Source organism: Delphinapterus leucas, chromosome 20 (genome assembly GCF_059928025.1).
Source record: "Delphinapterus leucas isolate spDelLeu-1000000601 "Yukka" chromosome 20, BTC_Dleu_Yukka2, whole genome shotgun sequence".
Classification (NCBI taxonomy): Eukaryota; Metazoa; Chordata; class Mammalia; order Artiodactyla; family Monodontidae; genus Delphinapterus; species Delphinapterus leucas.
The window spans coordinates 13,147,703-13,174,624 of NC_143148.1; the positions used below are offsets into that span (position 1 = coordinate 13,147,703).

Sequence of the window (26,922 nt, forward strand, 5' to 3'; positions counted from 1 at the left end):
CACACACACACACACACACACACACACGACTTTTGACCAAACAGCTTTTTATTGAAAGACCGTAACACAAAAGAAAGCTGGGGAAGGTGGGGACTGTCCCTGTCGACTCTACTCTGATTCCCATGAATATCAGGGAGGGAGACAGGAACCCAGAAAGGAAAATAAAAGAAATCCTGATCAACCCGGCTAGCCCTGCTCCAGGGCCCAGATCCTGTGTCAGAGCCAAGGGCCAGGAAAGGAAGGAGGGACACTCTCCATCTACCAGATTCATCTGCCAAAGTCCACCCTGCCTGCCTCAGGCCTCCAGGAGCTTCCCCAGGAAGCGGAGGTTGAGGATCTTGAGCTGTTCATCAAGGTCCATGCGGACTATGCCATCCTCGCCATCAATGCTCAGCAGGACACCTGTGGCTTCCCGATCCTCACCCAGGATCACCTTCACCTGGGGGGGGGGGCGGGGACGACACGACACATGGGGTCACGGTCCTTGGCAGCAGCCCAATGCCCCCACATCCCTTTGTCCTCCCTTACCTTGTTGTTCTTGGTCGGGGTGATGGGCTCCAGGTGCTCACTGGAGATGCTGACAACCTTCTCGCTGTCCTTCAGGTATACGGAGCACATGCCCCCCTGGGGGTGGGGACAGCCTGGTCAGCCTGGCCTGCTCCCAACACAGGACTGATACCGCCCCCCCCCTCTCAAGGGACATAGGATCAGGGCTTATTCTAAGAAGTCACTTTCCCAAAGTGACACAGGGGCAGGAAAGGTGAAGGCTGGGCCTGGTTCCAAGGCCTGGGGTCTGTGGTGTATGGGGGCAGGGTGATAAGATCAGCAAGGGAAGCTCCAGCATGAAGCTAACTTAGGCCAAAAGGGAGACTGTTTCTCAAGCTCTTGACTCATCGTGTCCCAAACTGGCCTCAGTTTCTTCCCCACACTCGCTTCTCATCCTGGGTCTCCGTCTCAAGGATGGCCTCATGGTCCCCGGCACCAGCCAGAGCTCTAGACCTCGTCTTAGTCAGCAACTTCACCAACAACCTCCAGCTCTGAGGCCTGTCCATTCAGCCTCCTGAGGGGTCTCTCCCACCTCCCTCTTTCCTCTCCTCCCCACAGCCCTATAGTACAGCCTGACCTCCCTCTGGGCTCCCAGGCCCTGATCCAACTATGACAGAGCAACATAGTGAATTGATTCCAAACCACGGATCTGATCCCACCACTCCCCTGCTTAGATTCCTCCACCACCTACCAGTGCCCTCAGGACACAATCCAAGTTCCCCAGGCTGGCATGTGACCAGCTCCAGCCACTCCTCTGGCCTCATCACTCACCTTCCCCCTTGAATCTTTAGTTCCAGCCACAATGAAGAGACTTCAACCCCCCAAATGTGCCAGGCTTTCCCTCACCTCCAGGCCTTTGCACGTGCACTCTATCTAGAACACACTCAACCCCTCCCCCAGCCATTTCTCTCGGCTTACTCCTGTTCATTCTTCAGGTCTCAGTGCAGATGTCACCTTCTCCCGGAAGCCATCCCTGATCCCTTCCAAAGTTGGATAAGGTGCCTCCCTGGGTTCACATAGCTCCCCTTGCCCTCTGGGCTTCCTATATCCCAGCTCTGGCCACTTGGGCTGTCACTGTCTGGAGACGTGTCTGTCTCCCCCACTGGAATGTGAAATCTGTGAGGGTAGGGCCTGGAGCTGTCTTCTTCTCTGGTGTTTAATTAATTCAATTAATATTTACTGAGGGGCCAACAAGGTGTCAGTCCCTCATCTAGGAACTGGGGCTACTTGGGAAGAAAATATAGGCTTGGTAATCAAAGAACCACACCAGGGTAAACTTTAAGCTTTTAAACAGGTAGATAACATGAAAAAGAATTACATGGACCCATAAGAGACAGATCTGAGACAGCCCAAGTGCTTTCTTGAAGGATGAGTAGGAGTTAACTAGACAAAGAATGGCAGGAAGAGAGTTCTAGACAGAGGAAAATAATAAGCAAAGGCCCTGAGGCTGCAGAGAATTCAGTGACTGAGAAGAATGGAGAGAGGCCAGCAAAGCTGGAGCTGGGAACGCCCGGGGGGTGTGGGTGCCTGGCGCTAAGCCGAAGCCTGGCACAGAGGAGCACCTAGTCCATGTTACTGAACTGATCTTAGAAGAGTATGTCAAAAAGTAACCACACTCCTGGGTGCCAGTCACTGTCCCAGGCCGTTGGGGGCCCAGCCATGAGCACAAAAGGTAGAAGTCCCTGGCCTGTAGAGCTTACATGCCAAACCTTTCCACATCTATTTTTCCAGCTATAAATGAGTACTGGAAAATGGGGATAGACAGTTAAAAAGAAAACAGAAAACAGTAACCAGAGAGACTGGGGACCCCAAAGGAAAGGATGCCCGCCCACCCACCAGCCTGGGCGCTTACCGTGACACTGCGGATGACGCCTGTCTGCCCCACCACTTGTGTATCCAGGTAGGTGTCCCGCACCTTCACCTGGATGTCCGTGGTCACCCAGTCGCTGGAGTTCTGCTCAATGCCTGAGCCCGGTGTGTGTGGGTTGTAGCCACCAGGGGAGGGAGCTCCAGGTGTCATCGGACTATAGCCAACAGGGCTTGGGCTGGGGCTGGCCTGTAGGGAGAAAGGGATGGGGTCATTGGGAACAGGTTATTTGGCCTGGTTGTCCCTATAGGCCCAAGGTCCATCCTAGCCCACCACCCTCAAGGGCATGCCAAGTGAGCAGTACCTGATAGGCCATGGGCGAGGGGGTGGGGTGGTAGCTGGCTGGGGAGTGGGTGTTCTGGTAGCCTGCTGGGCTTGGCGCCACCTGGTGGTAGCTCTGGGGGCTGGGGCTGGGCTGGTAGGAGCCTTGCGGGGAGGGGGCTGCATAGGGGGAGAACTGGTCTGTGTTGTACCTGCAGAGATAAGGAGAGGTGTGGGGCATTAGCTGGGGGCATTAGAAGGGGAGAGAAGGAGGTGGTGGCAGTGGGGAGGGTTTGGACAGCGGGTGATAAGGCCTAGTCCCAGGGGACTCACATGGCTGGCGTCCCTGGCGTCTGCGGGTTGTATTGTGGGTTGACCTGCGGGGACGAGGGGTCTGGGTAGCCAGGTGTTTGGGGATTGGGGGTGCCCCCATAGGCCTGTGGGGATGGTGTAGGCTCATCATCGAATGCGTACTCATATTCTTCCTCAGCCCTGTTGGGGAGAGACGTCTGTTGAGAATGACTATGGTGATCGCAATGATATAGCAAATGCTTCCAGAACAGCGCTGAACACCAGGCAAAACCAAGGCAACTTCATCCTCACAAACAACCCCATCCAGAGGCCTCCATTTCACAGGTGAGGAGACTTGGGAAATAGAGATGAGGTTGCCCAAAGTCACATGACCAAGATCACACAATTTGTCTCCAAGCCCAGGTCTTGACCACAGCATGCTACTACGATGGGAGCTGGAGAGATTACTTTGCCCCCAGCCCCAGCCTTGCCTACCCCTTCACATAACCAGCCTGGGGCTGAGAGCAGAGGACACAGGGTGGACCACACAGACCCGTCCATCACACAGAAACACAGCAGAACCATTCACGCACATGGGCACACACACCCAGTGGCTCAGGAAGCCCTGCCCCAGCCCCCAAGCTCCTGGCCCTCACCGTGACGGTGTGTTAGGATTGTTGGGGTCCCAGGCCCCACTCTGGGCAGGAGTGCGGCTGCCATCATGCAGGGGCGTCTGAGAGCCATAATGCGGGGTGCGACTACCTGGAATGGGAGAGATATGTGTCCATCAGTTCTGTCCTGGCTCCAGATCCCCCCACATTGCCCCTCATCCCCGTCCCGTGGGAGTGCTCACCATCCTGGAGAGGCGTCTGAGAGCCGTACATGGGTGTGCGGGAGCCAGAGCCGTACATGGGCGTCTGGGAGCCATACATGGGTGTCCGCCCATAGGTCGAAGTCATGCCGCCCGGGCGCCGTGAGCCCCTGTAGACACAGAGAACAAGTGGGGTGAGTAGGGCCCTTGCACCACCCAACAACCTCCCTCCCAGCCCTGACCTGGCCCGTACACCGTGGTGAGGCGCTGACGGTCCACTGAGATGGTCTGGCAGGTGGAGTGCAGCTCCACGCGGGCTGTGGACTCCGTGGCATCTTTTACCACGCCAATGTAGCCTGGTGGGGAGGCAGGAGGTCAGGCTGGGTGGGCTCTCCTTCACCGTGCCCCTCCCCAGGCCTCCACACAGTCTTGCAGGTCACCTTTGTAAGGCCCCTGGGAGATGCGCACAGTCTGGCCAATAAGCTCGTTGTCTCTCCGCCCCCGGCCCCTGCTCATGCCGCCACTGCCGCCACCCGGGCTGCCAAAGCCACCACGCTGACCTGGGGAAGAAGACTGTCACCAGTCCCTGGGGCCATCCTCTCATGTGCTGTGCCCACAGTCAGGGTACCCTCCAGCCCCCTCTTCACCTGACTCCCTCCACCCTTGGGTTAGGAGGCTTCTCTGGGGGCCCACCACCAGAGCCCTGGGCTTTCCCATCACAGCCCTAGCCACCCTGGGCTGCACTGTGGTAGGGGTCGGGTCTCCCCTGGGCTGTGAGCCCCCATCATGGTCGGGCCAGCCCAGAGCAGACACTCAGTGAGTGTGGGCTGAACAGCCTCTCTCTTCCACCCCCCAGACATATCCCCACCCCAAATTCCCCTCACCTCCAGCACTGGGGTGCATGGGGCTGCTGATCCGGGGGCTCATAGGGGCAAAGCCACCTACTGTGAAGTTGGTCACATCTCGCGGCTGGGGAAAGGGCAAGAAGTGAACAGGAAGGCAGGGCCTGGATGACAGGCTCCCAGCCCCCACACCACACTGCCTGCTGCCATTTGGGAACAGTTCCTAATTGAACCTGCCCAGCAGCCATGCCTCCCTCCTTCTGGTCACAATGCCTCAATTTCCCTTTGGGAAAACAGTCACCCCTATGCCATTGTGGGCCTGTCAATCAAGAGGCCCAGGCCTCTCTTGGGCAAGGAGTGAGACTAAAATGTGGTAGTCAGGAATTTAAACCCCCAGTGACACAGAAACTGCAAGCCATGGGAATTCAGCATTCCACCTGCAGGGCCTGAGAAAACCATCTCCTGGTCCCAGCTCCCCAGATCCCAGGTTTGATTTCCTTTCTGATACCTGGTTCTGTGCAACTTCCCTACAAATTCCACCTCAGGAACTCTGCTTTCCCCTGAGACATTCAGGTGGCTCTCTGACCCTTCCTTCAGGTCTCTGCTCAAATGCCACCTGCAGCAGCGCCCATCATTCTCTGTCTCCTTATCCCGTTTTATTTTTCTTCATAGTGCTTGCCATCAGCCCCAGTTGTATTACGCATGTATTTATTTATCTGTTCATCTCCAGAGCAGCAGCACTAGAAAGGCAGAGATTTTTCTGTCTTGTTCACTGCCGTACCCCCAGTGTCAAGCACCTAACAGGTGCACAATAAAACTGAATGAACAAATTATTTGGTAAATAGCTCAGTATCCCAATAACCCTTTTTTTCCATACTTTGCCAAGGACCTGACACTGACACTTGCCCTCCTAATCCTCCACAAGCCCATTCTTGTCACTCCTGGGGCCAGGGTAGGTCAGAGAGCCGAGTCAGGTGGTCAACAGACAGGGTGCCACCATGCCTGTCTCACCTTCGAGCCCCCTGCCAGCACCAGATGGCGGGTCTTGCAGACAAACATGCCCCCGTTCTCTACCAGTTTCTTGCAATGCAGGAAGGCGAAGCTGCGGAAGAGATGGCGAATCTCGCCCTCCCGGCCCTGGATGGGGAAGGACAGTCACTCTCGTGGCCATGCCCCACCCCAACTCTTTCAGATGTGACAGATGGGCAGGAGCTTATACTCACTGAGTGGGGGCCATCAATGACCTTGACAATGTCTTTCACATGGATGTTGTTCTGTTCTGAGTCCAGGGCCACGGCAAAGCGGTTGTCCTTCTTCCGGGTCACAGCCTGGTGCCTGACAGTCACCACCTTCCCATACATGTTCAGCACCTACGGAGGGAGGGGAGGGGATACTGAGGGGATGAGAGTAGAAAGGGGTGATGTGGAGCAGGGCTTCCCTACAGTGGGATGATTATTCCTGTAGGAGACTGTCCCAAGCTCTGCAGGACGTCTAGACTCCCTGACTCTGGGGCAGGTAATGTCAGGGAACCACCCCCCAGGCACTGGGTCAACCGAAAATGTCCCCAGTCATATTCCAAAACACCCTCTGGGAGGAGCCTCCATTCCAACTGAGCATCAGGGACCTGAGAGATGAGCAGAGGAACAGATGTTAACATAATAGCTAATGTCTACCCATCACTCTGTGCCAGACCCATGCTAAATCCTTCACACAAGATTTCACTGAGGCCTCAAAATTTCCCTCTGAGATGGATGCTGTCACAATTCCCATTTTATAGAGGGGAAATCTCAGGCCCAGAGAGGGCAAGTTACTAGCCCAGGGTCATACAGCAGAGAGCAACAGAGCTGAGATGTGAATCCAGAGCCCAGGGTCCTAAGCATTTACGCTCTGTGGCTCCCACATGCACGGTGAAGGGGAGGAAGGCACCAGCAGCACCCAGCCCTTGAGAAAGCACCGAATGCCTGGGTACGTATCTGATGTCACGGATTCAGTCACAACTAACGAAGTATATGCTGCTGCTATCTTCTTTTTACAGGGTGTGATACTGAGGCACAGAGAGGGTAAATGACACGCACTTGCCTGATATCACACAGCTGGCCATGGGTGACAGAGCCAGGTCTGCAACCCTGAGCAGTCTGGGATCTTAGCCACCATGCGCGGCCACCTCCCAGGATGAGGAGCTGGAGGGAAAGGAAGCCCCTAGAGTAAGCCTGCCTCTGCGTGCAGCACACACACCTGGAAGGTCTCCCGCTCCAGTCGCACGATGACACCCACGGTCTGGGGATCCAGCTGCACCAGCTCCCCCCATTCATGCTGGCCCCCGACATCCACACCTGATGCCGTCTCCGAGCAGAGCTGCAGGTCCCGGGGGAGCACCTTCAGCTGTGGGAGACGGGAAAGGGTGAAGCAGGGTCCACGTGGCTCATCGGCCTCGGTCTCCTCCTGGCACATTCACCCCACTCCCAGCCCTCCACTAGCTACCTCGTGCATGGTGAGGTCAGAGAAGAGGATGACGAAGTTCTCCTCCACCCGCACAATGAGGCCTGTGTCGCCCTCGAACCGGCCGGCAATCACCTTCACGTGGTCCCCCATCTTGAAGTACTTCCGAAGTTCCTGGGCCGGGAACTCCAGCATGTCCTAGGGATCGGGTGTGAGGACAACAAGCAAGTCAGGGGAAGTCACCACAACCCATCTGTCTCCCCATCTTCAGATTCCACTCGTAGTCTCAGAAAGACCCTGGCCAAAACCCACTCCAGGCTCACACCCCCAACCACAGACTACCCCAGGCCACCTGGACCAACCTCAGCCTGCCCCGGAGACTCAGGACATCAGCCTGGACAACCCTTTACCCCGCACAGAGACAGCCTGTCCCCAAGACATATGACACCAGACTAGACACCTCCTCAGACCCACCTGGAGACAGCCTCACCCCAGACACACCATGCTGGGCCTAGACAAGCCTCAGACACAACCACCCCTAAGCAAACTAAAACCAGTGACTTCAAGATTACTCCATGGTTTCGTCATGCCCTCAACCCACCACGTACATACGGGCAGCATGGTACCCACCTTGAGGTCCTCGTGCTTGGGCATTATGGTGATCTTGTTGCCATCCACGCTGAGGATCTTGCCCTGCAGGTTGATGAGCTCACCCTCACACACCTCCACATTGTCCCCAGGTTGGAAGTTGTGTTCCCGCTCCTTCCCTGTGGGGGGAGGCACAGGGCTAACTTGAGGGCTGCTCACCATGGGCCGCCCCCTCCTTGGCCTGGGTTACTGACCAGGACCAAATACCTGTGCTTTCAGTCACCACCTCGAGGTCAATGCCCTCTGGCTGGTCCTCAAATTTCTCCAGCTCAGAGAGTGTGGGCTTCACACCCTCCGTGATCTGAGCCCCAAGAGACAAGAGGAAGAGAAGGAAGTGGATGAAAGTCAGCGTCACAGCCCAGCTGAGCGGACTGGAGAGATGGTGAGATTAATCCCCTGGGGATGCTCCTAACTTGAGGATCCAAGACAAGCCCAGATAACCCACTGCTCTGGGGCCTGGACTGCAGGAGGGAGAAAGCTTGGCCTCCCCGCTTCCCACCGCCATTAGCACGAGCCCCTCTGGGACCCTCACCACAGCAGACATGGCAAAGCTCTTGAACAGAAAGCCCTTCCGGCTGTAACGGTTCCCCTCGAAGATGAGGAAGTCACCATCAGAGGCAACATCACCCCCCAGGGACCTGGGAGTTTGTGGGGGAGAGAACATTGGAAGTGGAGGTTAAGAGGAGAATCTTGCTGTACCTCAGTCTCCTCTGCTGGCAAAGGGGGAAAAGGACACAGGATGCCTGAGCCATCCCCTCCCAAAACACACACCCCTTGGCGAGGGTGACCTCTCACAAAGCCCAAAGGCCCCGCCTCAACGGAAGGGCGCACAGCACCCACCTTCTTGCACCCTGCTGCCCCCCGTCCCTGCTTTATTTTCCACTACAGCAAGTTTGACCCATCTTCCTAACTAGAATGGCAGCTCCAGAAGGGGAGGACTTAGCATCTTTTATTCACTATTTCCCCTATAACAGGGCCTGGCACACAGCAGGCACTCGGTGAGTACTAGCTAGACAAAGTATCAGACACTGCTAACAGTTAACACTCACAGACACATATGACCTCACCGACTCCTCCCCAAAGCCCATGACATCAGTAATATGAGCCTAGTTTCCAGGGAAATGAGAGAACGAGGCTCAGGGAGGGCACACCACATGGCCAACACGGCCGAGCCCTTGAGTCTGAGAGTCAAGATTCAAATGCAGGGGGGCGGGACTCCCAAGCCTGTGCTTAACTCTAATGGCCCTGCATGTGGGACAGGGGGACCTTAGTTCCTGCCCATGCTTCTAGAGTGGGGAGGGAAAGCCTGCCCCGCTCTCAAAAACGGAGCGCTGGGGAGCAGGCTGAGCTCCTCCTGCCGAATGCTCAATCATCTTCTCATTCACATGCTACACTTGGCAAGAGGCAAGACTGCTCAGCTGCGCATGTCTGGGCACTGCGTCAGACCGGCTACCGGGGGGCAGGGAAGGGTCACTCTAATTTGTGCTCAGCGGGGGATGTCCAGACGGGTGGAGACCACTGGTGTAAATGAGTCCAATTCAGGCATGTGAAGTATTAATCTGGCCTGGCCTGGAGGTATTAGCCCAGGCTGGCAAATCAAAAGGCTCATTCTACAGTCCAGCCTTTAACAGAATGAAAAACTGGCTGCTCATGATGTGTTTTTTTCGGAACAGGACCAGAGGAAAAGTGTCACTGGCTCTTGTTTCTCCAACTCCTCCTCTCCTGCCCTCCCGCTGGAGCCCCCAGCAGCCCTGGAACACTGGAAACCCTGGGCTGCTCCAATGCTCTATCCAGTGGGGAGGGGGAGGGAGACACCCTGAGTGGAAGGGGCTCTGTACCCACAACTGAGGTGTCCAGGCATCAGGAAATGAGGGTAAGAGACTTTATAAAGCCTGATGTGTTGATAAATCTCATTTCAATATGTGATACCATTAATCACACTTACTAGGTGTCAAGTGTTGTTCTGGGTACACACACATATTAAATCATTTGAGCCTCAATACAATCCTAGGAAGTGGGGGTTACTATTATAATCTTTCCAGCAGAGGAAACCAAGGCACAAGGATGTTAAATAACATGGCTAAGGCTCTACTGCCAAGCTAACCACTCACAAACTACAGATGGCTCCGGGAGCCCAGCCCTGCGGGGGAACCTGCAAAGGCATATCCTACACCACAGCTCTGGGCACCCGGCCTGGACACTCACCTGATCTTTTCTGCATCAAATAGCCTCTGTGGAGGCCGCTTAAACTTCTTCCTTTTGGCAAACCAGTCTTTCTGTGTAGGAAAAGGGGCATGAGTAGGAAGGGTGAGGGACGAGGGCTTGGCCACCAGCAGGGGTATCAAGCACCCCCTCTCCCCACTGGCAGCACATCCCCACGATACCAAGCTCATTCGGGCCTTGATGCGGTCGTAGTCGATGCGCGGGATCATCTTTAGGGAGATGGTGTTTTGGCTGGGCTCCACGTAATCCACCTGAGAAGGCCAGACAGGTGGTCAGCAGGGGCCCAGCCCTCCCCTCCTGACCCCGGACACAGAAAGGGAAAGGAGATGCCAGGAAGGGCAAGGGACAGAGGGTGATGGGGAAGAAATGAAACTGCTGACAAGTCCCCCAAATTCACTCTCTAGCCTGTCTTCCCTCCATTCTGAAACTGAGTATCCACTGCCATCTTGACATCTCCACCTGGATGTCTAGAAGGTCCCGCACACCCAGCATAACTGCAACTAACCTCCTGATTGCCCCAAACCCACTCCTCTCCCCATCTTGTCCCTCTCCATCCTTCCTTCTTCTCAGGCACACAACGTGGGAGGCATTCTTCACTCCTTTTTTTCTCTTATACCCATATCCAACCTGGTAGCAAACCAGTCAGCTCTGCCTTCAAAAATTCTGACCTCTCCCCTCTCCTCTACTACTGCAGCCTCAGTCCTGTCCTACCATCACCTGCCACCTAGGCTGTGGCAGCAGTCTCCTCACTGGTCTCCCTGCTCCCGTGGCCCATCCAGTCTATTGCAGGGTTTCTCATCTGGGTAAGCCTTTGTTGTGGCGGCCGTCCTGCGCCTTGACGGATGTTAGCAGCACCCCTGGCTTCTAGCCCCTAGATATCAGACTCAACTCCCTCCCCAGGCGAAACAACCAGAAATGTCTCCATTCATTGTGCAAGGTCCCCTGGGGGTACCCCTGCTTGAGAACCAGTGGTCTAGTCCCAATGCAGTCAGCAGCGTAATCCTATCAAAATCCAAGCCACACTGTATCCCTTAGAACCCTCCCATCTGACTCCAGTAAAAGCCAAAGCTCTAGGATGAGTCACAGGCCCCCGTTGCCTTCCTGAACTCATCTCCTGCCACTCTCACCCTCATTCACTCTGCTTCGGCCAGTGACGGTCCTAGCTCATGGGCTGCCTTCTGCCACACCCCTTCCCCGAGAACTCCGCGTGGCTCACTCCCTCACCACCTTCAGATCTTTACTCAACACGCATAGAACATGCACAGAAGATGGTCATCCGTTTCCTGTGTGCTCACAACAAAGTCCAGACTCTGCTTCACCTGATCCGTGTGGGGTTCTGCTCTCTGCACTAGTCAGGGGGCTGGAAAGGACAAAGAGAAAGGAGGGGAGGACAGAACAGAGAGCCCTGGCCTCCTCGGCCACCCCAGCCCAGCCCAGCCCCAGACACCTGAGCAATGTCGTCCTTATAGATGCCCCGCTTGAGGCGGACCCAGGATTTTGGTTTCAGGTTGGCCACCTCCTTCACCACTTTGAGCACATCTGTCATCTCCTTGATGGGCACCATCTGCTGGTTCCAGTAGCCAAGCCGCAGGTTGCCCACGCCCTCGATGGCCTGCTTCACATGGGTCTGCTTGTAGGCCTCCACGTAGATGTAGCCCTTCACATGCTCTGGTGCCACTACCGACTTAATCTGCAGGGGCTGGAGGGCCGAGCCAGTGAAAAGAGACAGTGAGACACGACTGCTGGTACCAGTAATGACCGCCACCTCAGCAGTCTCTCTTCTAGGAATTTATCCCACAGAAACATGTTTGTGCAATGACCCCCACACAGGGACATTCACTGCAGAGCCATTTAGCATAGAAAACAAACAAAACTGGAAATTTTTAAATGCCCCCAAAGAGGGACTTGTTAAGTTATGGAATAACCATACAGACATAACTCGTTTTACTGCTCTTTGGCTTTATAGCACTTTGTAGCTATTGTGTTTTTTACAACTGAAGGTTTGTGACAGCCCTGCAGGGAGCAAGTCTATCGGTGCCATTTTCCCAACAGCAATTACTTTTTAGTTAAGGTATGTACACTGGTTTTTTTAGACATAATGCTATGACACACTTAATAGAATACAGTATAGTGTAAACATAACTGTTGCATGCAGTGGGGAACAAAAAAATTCATGTGACTTGCTTTACTATGATATTCACTTTATTGTGAGGGTCTGGAACCAGCATCTCCGAGGTCTGCCTGTACCATGAAATACAACGTAGTACTTAAAAAAACAATGAGATGGATCTATATGTAGTGACACAGAAAGATATCCAACATACGTTCTGTGGAAAAAGCAACTAGAACCAAAGAGAGCTGGAGTGACTATACTAACAGCAGCACAGACTTAAAGACAAAAATTGTTACCAGAGACAGAGGACATTTAATAATGATAAAAAGTTCAATCCATGAAGAAGATATAAGAATTATAAATGTATATGAACCTAACAACAGAGCCTCAAAATATAGGAAGCAAAAACCAACAGTAATGAAGAGAGAAATTGGTAATTCACCAATAATAACTGGCGACTACAATACCCCACCTTCGACAATGGGTAGAACAATTAGACAGAAGATCAACAAGAAAACAGAACACTTGAGCAACTCTACAAACCAACAAGACCTAACAGACATCTATAGCTAGAACAGTCTGTCAAACAGCAGTGGAATTCTCAGGGGCACACTGAACACTCTCCAGGATAAACCATATGTTAGGCCACAACACAAGTCTCAAATGTAAAAGGATTGAAATCATATCAAGTATAATATATTCTTCAACCACACAGAATGAAGTCAGAAATCAAAGGAAATTTACAAGGTTCACAAATATGCGGAACACACTTCTAAGTAACCAGTGGGTCAAAGAAGAAATCGTAAGGGAAATTTTAAAATATTCTGAGATGATGAAAACAAAAACACAACATACTAAATTTATGGGATGCAGAGAAAGCCGTGCTTAGAGGTAAATTTACAGCTGTAAACACCAATTTAAAACAAATTTTTTTTCAAATCAATAACCTAACCTTCCACCTTAAGAAACTAGAAGAGAAAGAGGAAATTAATCCCAAAGCAAGCAGAAGGAAGAAATAATAAAGATCAGAGTGGAAATAAGTAAAATAGAGGTTAGAAAAACAATAGAGAAGACCATCAAAACCAAAAGTTGGTTCTTTGAAAAGATCAACAAATTTGACAAACCGTTAGCCAGACTGACCAAGAAAAAAAAGAAAAAACTCAAATTACCAAAATCAGGAATGAAAGAAAGGACATTACTACCAACCAAACTTACAGAATTTTAAGGCATGCTATGAATAACTGCATGACAATAAATTAGATAACCTAAAGGAAATGAATGTTTTGTAGAAAGACATAAATTACTACAACTGACTCAAAAAGAAATAGAAAATGTGAATAGACCTATAAGAGGTAAAAATATTGAATTAATAAGCAAAAAACATACAAACACACACACACACTCACAGACACACACACACACACCCAAAGCCCAGGATTAGATGGCTTCACTGGTGAAATCTACCAAACATCTAAAAAATTAATACCACTCCTTCACAAATTCTTCCAAAAACTAGAAAAGGGGGGAACATTCCCAATTAATCCTATGAATCCATTATTACCCTGATACCAAAACCAGACAAAGACATCCTAAGAAAACTACAGACCAACATCCCTTATAAACATAGATGCAAAAATCTGTAATGAAATAGGAGAAGACCAAATCCAGCAACATGTTTTCATACAGTACGTGAATTATATTTCAATTTTTTAAAAAGCACCTAGTTTGTTTCCATATTCACTGTGATAGTGAAAAATGGAAACCACCTTATGTTTACTGTCATGGAAAGATGACTATGGTATTGACAAAAGGCTCTCTGCAGAATGATACGTATATAATACCATTTTTTTTTAAATACCTATTTTTCAATATGCAGAGAAGACAGTCTGGAAAGACACACAAACCAACAGTAATTACTTCTGAAAAATGGGACTTGCGTATGGAGAGATTTTGGCTTTCATGATATACATGTACCACTTCAGTCCCATCTCAAATGGGGTCACTAGAATCTTGCCCAGGGCATAGGGTAGAAGTTTGAGCACATTCAACATCATGATTTGCAAATCCTGCAACTGTCCACTTGGTCCCACTGACACACACCCACTGTTTTGGCAGGTAAAAGCTATGCACTCAGCCTAACACAAATCATATTCAGTGAGAAAGTTACCAACCAGCACGTCCTGGTTCCAAAACTAACAATTACGCCTATGATAACAATTACATTTACTGAACACAAGCTGCAGAACAAGTCCCGGCTAAGGATTGGACATATTCAAATATACTTAATCCTAACGATGCTGAGGGGCAAGCAAGGGGCACAACGAAGGGAAGCGGCTTGATAGAGGTCACACAGTGAGGAAGCAGCAGGGGCAGGATTCAAAACCAAGGAGTCTAAAGAAAAATCTGTGCCCTTAATGCGGCATCTGCTGCCTTGCACGCAGCCGGCATTACTTCATGTTTTGTGTGTTGTGTGTGAATGAGCCCTTAAGGGGCAGGGACCAGCTCTGGCATGGTCACGGCTGTATCCTCAGCATCTCCCAATGCCGGGACCAGCCCAGAGGAGGGGCTCAGTGGATTTTGATAACTGAGTGAAAGAGAGAAGGAAGGAATTCTCCTCCCCAAAGGCCTGTTCTGTGATGCACTTAGCCACACTGCCCTATGGTGGGACTCGCGACCAAACAGTAAGAGGGTGACAGCTGCCCACCAGGGTTGGTGAACAGGCAGAACTCATTCTCAGGCAGAAAAGGCTCAGGGAGCTAGATGGCTGACTTCCAGAGGGGTGCAGAGGCTGGGGAATCCTGCCAGAAATGCAGAGAGAATGAAGACAGTACCTCTGTAAGGCATGAAGAACACTTTGATCCAGAAAATGGTCATTTTCTAGCTGAAGCAGCTCACCTACCAGGCAGTGCTGCTCAGCACAAGGGGTATCTGGTACCCCTGAACTTGTACTGTCCCTCACTCTGGGCTTTACCTGTCTCTCATCCACAAGCTGCTTGCCTACCCGACTTACCGTGTCTGTGAACTGGTAGGCAATGAACTTGCGCATCAAGGAAATGGCTGTGGCCCGTTCCTCCCCAATCTGGAAGAAGAAAGGCAGACTCAAGAGAAATGACAAGATGGAGAACAGGACATAGAAAAGGGGGCAGGAGACAGCAGCAAGAAAGACAGAGTCGGGGGAGGGCAAGATAAGGGTAGGGGATTAAGAGGAACAAACTACTATGTATAAAATAAAATAAAGCTTTAAGGACATATCGTACAACACAGGGGACATAGCCAGTATTTTCTAATAACTATAAATGGAGTAGCTTTAAAATACTGTGAATCACTATGTTGTGCACCTGAAATTTACATAATGTTGTAAGCCAATTATACCTCAATGAAAAAAAGAAAGAAAGAATCATCAAGCAAAAAAGATAAAGTAAGACAGTGGGAATTCCCTGGCGGTCCAGCGGTTGGACTTGGCACTCTCACTGCCAGGGGCCTGGGTTCAATCCCTGGTTGAGGAACTAAGATCCTGCAAGCCACGTGGCGTGGCCAAAAAAAAGATAAAGGCCAAAAAAAAGATAAAGTAGGAGAGAGGGAGGAGCAAGAGAGATGGAGAGATTACAGAGCAAGAGTAATGGACAGCAAGAAAAACAGGGAGGAGACACTGAGTGAGGGAGGGAGAGGGGAGGGGAGGAGGAGGGTGGGGGGAGAGAGACGGATGTAGAGGCAGACAGAAGGAAGAGAGTGACAGATCAAGGAGACCCCGGAAAGACAGAAGGAGAGTTCCCCCCAACGAGGCCGCCTCTCCCTTTCCCCTGCCTCCCCCAAGCCATGAGGCCAGAGCACATACCTTACATTTGACAGTCCACAGATTGGGATCCCTGACAGGAGAGGAAAAGGAAGCCTTTTAGTGAAACTGTCTCCTCATCATGAAACATACAAATCACCACACCCATCCTTCTTCCTCTCCCTCCACACCCTCTCCCTTCTCCATCCTTCCATCCATAAGCAGAGAGGAGAACAGTGCCAATCTGCCCTTTCCCTCTTTTCCCACCATCCACCACTCTGTCTGTGTGACACTGTGACCTGATTTATTTCGGGGAGTGAGCCGTGTGGGCACATCACCCCAGTAAAAATTCCCACCTCGGCCCTCCTGTCCCACCCCCTTACTTGACTCCCGGGAGCAGCTGCTGCTGGGTGATGTCATCCGAGAGCTCATCGGATCCTCCATACACCCTGGAGAGAGAAGGGCCGTCAGGAAGGAAGGGGTCTGTCAGACCCCTGACCCTTCTCGGAAAGGAACCACCTGCTCCCAGCCTCCCATCAGCCCAGCCCACACCCTTACGTCTCTCCCACAGATGACTTTGCGTATTTCTTCATGTAATACTCGCCCAGTTCTTCTTCTCGCTGGTCCCTGGGGTGTGAGGGGGAAAGTAAACAAGAATTGAAGGTTGAGGAGAGGAGGGTGGGCTGACCTGCCCCCAAACCTCCCTTTCCCCTCACTGCTTACCTCCAGAGGTTTTGTAGGCGGCGAGCCCCGGAACGGTCTTCATCCAAGACAACATTGTCGATATTGGAGGCTGCAAAAAAAATGGGCAGATGGGGTGAGTAAGGGGAGATGAAGAGCAAGCAGGGGCCTGGAGAAAGCGGTGGGGGTTAAGGGGGTCAGAGGTGGGTCCTGGGGCGGCAGATGCCTCACTGAGGAAACCCCTAACCCTCATCTTCCTGTTCTGGCCTACTCAGCATCCTGCTTCTCAGTGTCCTCCTTGGGGATGGGGCCCAGCAGTTGGGGACATCCAGCTGTTCCCCATCTCATTGCCACTGCCTAAGCACATCCTGAACTCCGTCCCAGCCCCCCAACCCCTTCACCCTGCTACCGGCAATGCTCACACTCACACATACACGCACACATAAACACATACACGCTTTCCCAGGCCAACAACTGCTAGAGACCTGGCCCCAGACCCCCTGCCTCTGGACCCTACGTGAGTCAGAGCCCCCGGGGCCGGGGAGGGGTCAGGGGTGAGGGAGGGTGCCACAGGCAGGAAGGAGGAGATGTCAGGATATGGGAGGAGGGTCGGGGAAGCACACTTTTCAGGTTCTTACCTTCAATCTCTTCTACTTGGAGGAAGAGGAGGTGGTGGTGGTGGTGGTGGTGGTGGTGGTGGTGGTGGTGGTGGGCGAGGGCAGACAAAGTATGAGCCAAATTATAGCAGCGAAATCAACCAATGGGTTGGGGGAAGGGGAAGGGAGGGACACAAGAAGGTTGAAAATCAAAAGTAAAGGCCAGGCACCAGGTGGTGGGGGGAGAAGCCGAAATGTATGAGGCGCACAGAACGGAAAATAACAGGGAAGGGGTGGCACTGGCCCAGGAAGTGGGGGGTATCTTGGGATAGAGCCTGTCCCACCCCCACAGCCCCCAGAAGGGATTCACTGGGGCCCTAGGAGCCCAGAGTCCTCTCCCCACAGCCCCCATCCCCCCAACTCATGGGCCTAAAAGGAAAAGGGTGCGGAGCTGGCCTCTCTGGCAACGACAGAAAGAAGCAAGGTGAGGAGGGTGTGGGTTGCGGTGGCTCTGGGCATGGGGGTGGGGGTGGGCTCTCAAGGCCCTCTCGGCCACACCCCCAGTGGTCTCCCAGAGGTGGGGCCCACACACACCTTTCTCCAGGATGTCCTCTGCTCCATCCTCCCACTGGTCCTCATCCTCATACTCATCGTCCACATCTGGAACGGGAACGCCAGGTGATCAGGGGGGCATCCAGGGAAAAGATGACCTCATGACAACAGCTCCCAGGAAACATCTCCTCTGGGCAACAGGCACTACAAATCCCCACCTCACAGGTCAGCACACTGAGGCTCGGAAAGGTGAGGCTCTCACCCAAAGCCTCAGAACTGCCTCAAGCAGCAGGGTCAGGTCTAATGTGCAGATCCACCTGACTCTAGAAGTCATCCCTCCCCCTACCACCCACAGATCCATTTTAAAAATAAGATAAAAATAAGCAAGCAGAAAAGTTCCCTCCCAACTATCAAGGGAAGGGAAAATTGGTATATAGTTTTTTTTATTTGTTTGTTTATTTAAAGATAGGGTTTGTGGTTTGTTGGTTTTATTATTATTCGCTTACATTTGTAACAGCCAACCCTTATTGAGAGCATACTATGTGCCCTGCCCTCCTCTGAGTACTTCCCAAATTCCTCATTGAATCATCCTGGCAACCCTAAGGGAGGTACCACCATTGTTCTAATTTTACAGTAAGGGCTCTGAGACCCAGAGAGGTCACCTAACTTGCCTAAAGACTCTCAGCTGATACCTGAGAGGCAGTCTGGCTCCAGGGTCCATGCACTTAACCTCTCCACTACATAACATATACTCTTGTATGTATTGAATATTACACTAAAAACTGAAACAACACACAACGAAAAAATCCAAAGTGTACAGAGGATGTAAGTGTACAGTGAGTCTCCCTCCAATTTCTAACCCATCAGTCCCCTTTCTCAGATGCAACTGTGTGACCAGCTTCTACTCTAGAGGTAATCTGACCTTATATAAGAAACGCATATAAATCCCCCACCACTATTTTCCCTTCACACAATTTCTTTTCCTATAAACTTATTTATTTATAGCTGCATTGGGTCTTTGTTGCTGCACGCGGCCTTTCTCTAGCTGTGGTGAGCGGGGGCTACTCTTCATTGTGGTCGCGTGCTTCTTACTGCAGTGGCTTCTCTTGTTGCAGAGCACGGGCTCTAGGCACGCAGGCTTCAGGAGTTGTGGCACGCGGGCTCAGTAGTTGTGGCTCGCGGGCTCTAGAGCGCAGGCTCAGTAGTTGTGGCACATGGGCTTAGTTGCTCCACGGCATGTGGGATCTTCCCGGACCGGGGCTCAAACCCGTGTCCCCTGCATTGGCAGGCGGATTCTTAACCACTGTGCCACCAAGGAAGTCCCCTTCCACACAACTTTTTAACACACTGTTCTGTCCCACCCTCTTTTTTAAAGCAATACTAGTAGCTTGGAGTTCTTCCATAGCAGCACACGCCTCATTATCTGTCCTATAGTTCATTATACCAGGCCCTTATCATCGATGGACATTTAGGTCACCAAACATTTGCAACTGCAAACAGGATCACAGCAAGTCTCTTTGTTCTTGTATCCTTATGTACCTGTGGGGTGATCTCCTAAAAGGGAATTGCTGGATCTAGGGTCCTGATGTGGTAGATGTTAATGGGCACCGCCACAGGCAGTGCTGAATGTCACTCCCACCACCACCAAGCAGGTGTCCCTAGTGGCCCACATCTTTGTCACATGGCATGTTATCCGTTCTCTTGATCTGAGCCCATCTGCTGTCTAAGACTTTCTCTCTAAGCAAGGACTCCCTCCCTCTCAGCCTTTCAGAAAAGGGCCGAAGCTCTCTGAGAACGAGGAACACCTAGAGCATCTCCTGCCCCTCTGTTCCCTGGCTTCCTCTCAGGTAAGAAGGTCCCAAGAAAATGAAGGGTGGTGTTTCAAGTCGCTCCTCTTTACCTGCGTGTGGGAAACAAGCATTCTCATGTATGGATGGTGGGAGTATCAAGTAGCGACATTTTCAGGAGCTGATAACTGGCCAAAGAAAAAGCTTTAAAAACATATGCATCGGGCTTCCCTGGTGGCGCAGTGGTTGAGAGTCCGCCTGCCAATGCACGGGACACGGGTTCGTGCCCCGGTCCAGGAGGATCCCACATGCCGCGGAGCGGTTGTGCCCGTGAGCCATGGCCGCTGAGCCTGCGCGTCCGGAGCCTGTGCTCCACAACGGGAGAGGCCACAACAGTGAGAGGCCCGCGTACCGCAAAAAAAAAAAAAATATGCATCCCATTTGTCCAGCAATTTGACTTATAGGGATTTACCATGTAAAAAATCTGCCACGTCTGTGTTTGTTAGATGAAAAAACTACATCTTCATTTTCACTAATCTCTAAGTGAAATTTAGTCAACATCAATTATGTCAACAAAATTTAGTCAACAACAATTATGTCAACAAAATTTAGTCAACGTCAACTATGCGCAATGGCAACAAACCACAGTAGTGTTAGCCATGAAATCTGATATTTTCATAGCACAGTACCGCTATAAATATCTCAAAATATTACAATCAGTGTTGCTTCAAAATTAGATTCTTAACAGATCCTCCACTAAATCTTGTTATTTCAATGTGCTAAAAAAGAAGCACATACATCACAATGTTCTCTTATTATTTAGATACTGTATTTCAATATAATTGTTTTCTTTGGAATCCTGTGTATTTTTTTAAATGCATTTCAGAACATGATTCTGAGAAGGGTCAGGGAATCACACTTCCATAGGTTTCACCAGACTCCAAAAGGGGTCACGGTACAAAAAAGATTAAGAATGCCTGATCTAGGTAATAACTTGCATATGTGAGTCTAAGTGTTATATGAAGATGCTCAAGGCAGTGCTGCTTATACTACTGAAAACTACAAACAACATCAACGTCCCACAAGAGACTGGTTCAATAAAGCACATCACAGAATGGAACAATGTGCAGCCACTGGAAAAAAACAGATATTTCAACAGTGATGATGATGACGACGAGAGCAGCTAAAATTTACAAAGTACTTGCCAAATGTTCAGAAAACTTTCCTTCCGAGAATTAACTCATTTAACCTCAACTATCTGTGTTATATCTACCTCCACAAGCACTGAACAGAAAAGCAGTTACAGAACAGCAGAGACATTGTGGGTCTATGTAACATAAATAATAACCCTGTTTTCTGAGGGCCTACTGCAGGCTGGGCATTATACTTTGGGCTGCCATCAGCTTGACGTGCTTTACATGCATAGTCCCCCAAATCCCCAAAACATCCCTGCTGAAGTCGGCAGAACTGCCTGTCCCCCTGTACAAGGGGGAAAAGAGGCTCAGACAGACAGGCAGCAACTTGCCCAGGGCCACGTGGAGAAAAGAGCAGAGCGAGGCCAGAAGGGACCTGCATCTGTCAGCCTCCACTACCCTGTCCAGCTGCCTACTTCTAGGTCATCTGAGCTTTTCACGATTAGTAGTTTTTTAAAGGAGGGTAATGGCATTGTAACCGGGTTTTAAAAGGATCTATCTTATAGGAATACATATGAAATATTTTGGGGTTAAATTGTGTATTTGGGATTGGCTTCAACATCATCCAGTGGTGGGTGGGAGTGAGCAGGAATAAGCAAAACAGGTGCAGCACTGAGCTGTTCACTACTGATGCTACGTGATGGCAGATGGGGGCTCCGTAAACTACCCTACGATTGTGTGTTTGACATTTACCAAAAGAAAATGTTTAAAAAGTACATTGGAGAAATAGAACTGAAGGTGGAAGTCCAGCCTCTGCTCAGCACTCGCCAGCCCTGTCACATACCAGCCTCATCCAGAATGAAGCCGCCGTGGCGGGGTTTCTTGGGGGGCCGGTCATCATCTTCCTCCTCCTCTTCCTCATCATATTCCTCCTCCTCTTCCTCCTCCTCTTCTTCCTCAGGCTCTTCCTCCTTCTCACTACCTGCTGCACTCCGCCGCTCCTCCTCTACCTGCAGGGTCAGGTAGGGTTGGGGCACCAGTGTACTGAAACCCCCAAATCCAGACACCATGCTCTCCACCCCTAAATCTGACCTCAGCTCTGCCTGGACGATCACAGCCCCCTCTGCTCTGCATACATGTCCTTCCACCCCGGCCAGGCCTCCCTGGTAGCCATCCTATCTCAGTGACAGCACCGCCATCCACCCAACCAATATCTGGGAGCTGACCCCCCCCCCAAACTAGATCTCCTTGCTAGCCTCCACCGAGCCTTTAAATGTTATCACTCCATTAGGTTTGGTCCTTGGCTCTTGTCTCTCTCCATGCTACAACTCCCCTGGGCCATCTCATCCACTCCCTTGGCTGTGGTGGACATCTCTGTGACGACTCCCACATCTGTTTCCAGTCCACACTGCTGCCAAGGCCACTGACCGCCTCTCACAGCTATTCTATGGACATTCTTTGGTCCTTACCTATAAGATCTCTCACACCACCGACCACTCTCTATGCAGGGAAACACTCTTTCCTTGGTGTCTGCCACATCGCGCTCTCCCGGCTTTTCTCCAACCTCTCCACCTGCTCCTCTGCAGGCTCCCTTTACTGTGCTCACCTCTCAAATATTGGCTTCAATCACCAGGGTTCAACCAAGGGCCCACTTTCCTTCTCCCTCCATGCACTCTCTTCCTGGCCATTTTACCTTCCACGATCTCACTTACTGTCTCTGTAGATGACATCCCATCGGTCTCCAGTCCCCTACTTTTTCCCAGAACTAGAGACCCTCCTGTGCCAGCAGCCTCCTGGATACCTTCCTCAGATGTCCTCTGAGCCCTTCACAACCACCACACCCCAAACTGGCCTCTGTGTCTTCCCCTAGACCTGTGCTTGCCTCCTCTAGCTCCCATCAGGCACCAAATTCCTGACCTTTCTGCTTTTTGAGCCTCATCTCTTCAATCCGTCCCTTCTTCCCCATCTGCACAGCCCCTAGCCTAGGCTAGAACATTGCCCTCTAAATCTGAATCCTTGCCCCAGCTTCCTTTCTTGTCTCTTGGCCTCCAATCCCTCTTTTTCATACAAACCACAAAAGGCAATGACCCACACAAAACAGTGTTCCCCAAATTTCAACCTTTCCCTCATTAACTTCATGACTTTTTGCCATGTCCACATCGGTACAACCCATTTATCTAATATTTTCTTTAAATTCACCAAAATTTTTACTTCTGAGGCAAACTTTTTTGTTTTGAAATGTTTCAGAAGTTAAAACTCTTTAAAGGTTAGCTAGTTATAAACAGAAAGTAACCATAAAGATAAAAGCAAAACAATGTTACTAAGTCCCAACATGATATTGTTGCCTGCTGCAGGCTAAGTCTAAGGCCTGTTCTCCCTGCCAAACACAGAGACTAGCAAATTTCAGAAAGGTGTTCAAGACACAGTAGCACTAAAGTGAAACTTTCTCCATGACCCAATTAAAAGACAGCGTGTGCAACTAAAAAGAAAATAAATGAGTCAATGTGGCTTCAGGTCTTATTCTTATTCCACCTAAAAGCACTTCTCATTACTCCCCACCTGGAAAACATCCTACAGTCTTGGGAAACTATGACCTAAAACACGAATCTGGGGGACTTCCTTGGCAGTCCAGTGGTTAAGACTCCACACTTCTGCAGGGGGAACGGGTCCAATCCCTGGTCAGGGAACTAAGATCCCACACGCCGCACCATGCGGCCAAACAACAAAAACAAACAAAACCAAACCAAAACAAAAAAACATGAATCTGATCATTTGGTGCCCTGCTTAAAACACAGCCACGGCTCCCCACTGCCCTCAGGTAAAGAACCAGCTCCCTAGCAGCCTGGTCTGGGAGTGCACACTGTGCCCTCTGCCTCTCCCTCTCATCCCGCCTCGCTGGGCTCCCCCTCCTAAATGCTAGGTTTGAGCCACAATGAACCACTTGCAGCATGCTCTCATAGCACTGTCCATCATCCATGCCGGTCCTCAGCATAAAAAGCCTTTCTCTTCTGCCTCTTGTTCATACTTCAATCAAAATACCCTCTCCTTTTTATTATTTCTCATAACTTACATACAATTAAATATATTCTTTTGTATATTATCTAATGATATTTAAAAAATCAAAATCCATCGTATACCAAAGATAACCCCTAGACATTAATTATAGAGAGTCCACTTTGAAACAACATACATAGTTACTCATAAATCTTCTGTAGTTGAAAGCTTTTAGCTATGAAATTCTTCGCCCTTCATATGAGGACTTTATGTTCCATAATGAAGGTAAATTGTTCCTACTTTGGGACAATTTGCCTTCTTTATTTAAGTGATACTAGTTAGTCCTTTGGCTGCCTAGAAATTTTAAAAACAACTGATAACTACATCTACTGCCTGCAAGAGAATAAAGGAAAAGGAGCATAGGAGGCAATCTCATACATTATTGATAAACACATACAAAGACAGTATTGGTACAAAGCTATTTCTCCATATAGCAACTTTGAATTTTAATAATAAATACATATATATATCAAAGATTAATAAAAGAATAAAAGTATCCACAAAAAAAAAAGTACCCTCTCTTCCAGGAAGTGATGCCCAGGAAGTGATGCCTGCCCTCTCCCCACCAGGGAAAGTCAGGCACATTCTCTGGGCTCACAACTCTCTGGGCTTCCTCCATCACAGCCCTGACCACCGAGAGCTAGCTCCTTAAGTGAAAGGCCCATGCTAGTTCAGACATTGCTGGGTCCCTAACACACCACCCAGCCTGGGGCTGGGAACAGAAAATGACTTTAAAAAAATAAGGCTGACCCTTGAATAACATGGAGGTCAAGGGCTTCAACCCTCTGTGTAGTCAAAAATCCACACATAACTTATGGCCAGCCCTCCGAATACAAGGTTCCTCCGTATCCACGGTTCTGCATCTCAGGATTCAACCAATCTTGGATCATGCAGTACAATTTACTATTGAACAAAAATCCACATATAAGTGGACCCAAGCAGTTCAAATCTGTCGTGTTCAAGGGTCAATTCTATTTGCTTAATACAGAATCCTAACTAGCCCACAATGTCCCTTACTTTAACAATTCACACTACAAGAGGACCACAGCCTGACTTCTAGGAACCTTGTCATCATGCCCCTGGCTCAGTCCCAGCAGTCTTCTGTCCAAACCTGGCTCCGCATCCTCTGAGGAGATAGCTCTCACTACTATCTCTATGTTACCTCAGGGCTTGAACGTGCTCTTACACAGTCCGTCCTCAGCACCCCCTGGAGTAACCATCTGCTTATAAAACTACCTCCACCTCAAGACAGAGAGCTCATGAGGGTCTCATTACCATCAGGCTTTAACCACAAGCAAAGTGTCTTGAAGCCGTGAGTCAGAGACCAAGGACTCAGTGAGACAGCTTCAAGTAAAGGCCCTTCGTGTCATCTTCCCTCTTGTCCCATTCCCACCATGGCAAGCTGAGGACTCCCCAAAGGACACAACAAAGATTGACAATCAAACGCCTGCAGAGGGCAAACAGGAAACGTAAATAAGTAGGGCAGCTCAAGGGAAACCTATGGCACTCTTCACCTACCTGATATTTTCCAGAACACAGGTTTATGAAATCTTTCCTTTTCTTAAATCTGCATGATGACAAATGGCAATTAATATATCCCGGGAACAGGAGAAAATTCCTAACTTTAAAGAAGGGGTGCCACTTCTTGAGAAAAGTGCTGCTGTGGGTGTCACTCAGATTGCTGGCTCTTCCCATTGTCCCAGAAAAGCAAGAGAGCTTGATTTTTACATGAAATTTCTACAAGTGTTGGCAACTAACTTAAGCAATAAGTTAACGTTTCTATAATCATACTGCCATCTCTTTGTTTGTCTGTAATTGTTGCCTACTAAGTGTAAACTCTGTGAAGGCAGAAATTTGCCTTGCTCCACTCTCTCCAACGCCTAGGAAGTGTCTGGAGCATAGCAATAGATGCTCAAACATTTACCTGTTCAACAAACGAGTAAATGAGAAATAAATAAAACAGGCTAATAGCTAATAAAATAATATCTGAAATCAGCTATGTCCCAGGAAATGTTTATTTGGTTCCTAAAACAGTGACATTCAACAGACCCCTTTGGGTTGAAGCTAAAGTAATCCTTTCAAAATATTAGATCACATGCTTCCTTTGCTCAAAACCTTCTCATGGCTTCATCTCACTCAGTTAAGGACAAATTCCTCACCACAGCCTTTAAGATTCGACAAGATCTGGCTCCTGTTACTTCTATGTTGCACTTACTCTGATCCAGCCAAACTGAACTTCCTGTCACTTTCTGAACACCACAGACATGCTCCCAACTTTGCACTTGCAGTTCCCCATTACTGGAACACCCTTCTTCCACATGACATGACTTACTCACTCACCTCACAAATCTTTTTCCAAATGTCACCCTCCCAGACTCACCATGATCACCCTACTCAAAGTGCAACCAGCACTCCCTATTCCTTCTCAACTCTACTTTTCTCCAGAGTGCCTTCTAGCTAACTAAATGATTTACTTCTCAGTTATGTTTGTTTACCTTCACCAGAGCAAAGAAAGATTCTAAAAATCAGTTTTGTTTACTGGCGTAGCCCAAGGGTAAAGAAGTGCGTCTAGCATGTAGTAGACACTAGAAGTATATTTCTGGAATGACTGAACACACCTAAATATAAAAACTAATAGTGAGTTCTTACTATATGCCAAGTCCTTCAAACACATCACTTGTTATCTCACTGGACCTGGAACATCCCGGGTCTCCAGCACCTGAGCCTCTGCTTGACTTGGGCTTGCCTACTTCCCTATCTCTCCCGAAAACCTGGAAGCTCCCAGAGGCCAGAGCTCCTTCTGATCCCCGCTAAGCTCCCACATGGGCCGTTCTGCCCTGGTCCTGTCCCCAGGCGCAATGCCTCCCCCAGCGTCCCAGCCACAGACCTCGGCCTCCTCGCCGTCACTGCTGCGCTCGCTGTCCTCCTCCTCGGAGAAGTTGCTGTCTTCGCTGTCCGACATCTTCTGCTCGCAGGAAAAGACGGCGGCCTCAGCGCTTCCCCCAGTTCCGAGCCCCACCCCGAGCCTCAGTTTCCCCTCGGGTTCCCGGGGAGAAGAAAAACCCCTCAGCGCACTTCCGGCAGCCTCGTTCCGGCAACCGTGATCCCGAAATGGGACCACCCCCCGACACACGCCATCCGCTATACCTCCGGAGTCCCCTAATCCGGTCTCTACACCTCCTTGGCCCCCGGCGACTCCCGGGCCTGCTACCACGGCCTCCAACCCAACCGCTCACCGTTCAGGTGCCACCTCCGCCTTCGGCACCAGCTGCCGTTCACACGACGCCTGGCTGAGACTGACGTGCC

The 26,922-nt window shown here is 50.3% G+C and overlaps 1 protein-coding gene across 2 annotated transcripts; it reads right to left on the minus strand.

The window, feature by feature from the left end:
- Positions 1-30: 30 nt before the first annotated feature.
- Positions 31-26,922, minus strand: SUPT5H (SPT5 homolog, DSIF elongation factor subunit). 2 transcript variants are annotated; one of them, XM_022585668.2, is made up of 30 exons: positions 26,853-26,922; positions 26,504-26,581; positions 21,407-21,572; positions 17,685-17,750; positions 17,133-17,144; positions 16,537-16,606; positions 16,372-16,440; positions 16,197-16,262; positions 15,877-15,907; positions 15,052-15,120; positions 11,376-11,627; positions 10,090-10,179; positions 9,911-9,981; positions 8,238-8,343; positions 7,913-8,006; positions 7,688-7,824; positions 7,100-7,255; positions 6,854-7,000; positions 5,842-5,988; positions 5,630-5,755; positions 4,661-4,745; positions 4,217-4,336; positions 4,030-4,132; positions 3,819-3,946; positions 3,622-3,727; positions 3,008-3,166; positions 2,718-2,886; positions 2,399-2,602; positions 529-624; positions 31-439 (listed from the first exon to the last, which is right to left on the minus strand). In XM_022585668.2, exons 2-30 carry the CDS (start codon positions 26,576-26,578, stop codon positions 296-298), a joined length of 3,264 nt encoding a protein of 1,087 aa, XP_022441376.1. In that variant the 5' UTR covers positions 26,579-26,581; positions 26,853-26,922; the 3' UTR covers positions 31-295. The 2 variants fall into 2 exon arrangements, with proteins under 2 accessions (XP_022441376.1, XP_089758966.1); XM_089902840.1 differs by lacking the exons at positions 4,217-4,336; positions 17,133-17,144; positions 17,685-17,750; ... (1 more) ...; positions 26,504-26,581; positions 26,853-26,922 and having other exon boundaries at positions 16,537-17,015.

What these genes read in the sequence shown, in the direction of transcription:
- SUPT5H (XM_022585668.2), bottom strand. Translation starts at nt 26,578, where the DNA reads ATGTCGGACAGCGAAGACAGCAACTTCTCCGAGGAGGAGGACAGCGAG. An exon ending in CCAAGCACGAGGACCTCAAG is followed by an intron (nt 7,256 to 7,687) that starts GTGGGTACCATG and finishes CCCGATCCCTAG; the next exon opens with GACATGCTGGAGTTCCCGGC. An exon ending in GCGTCATCCGCAGTGTCACG is followed by an intron (nt 625 to 2,398) that starts GTAAGCGCCCAG and finishes CCCCACCCCCAG; the next exon opens with GGGGGCATGTGCTCCGTATA.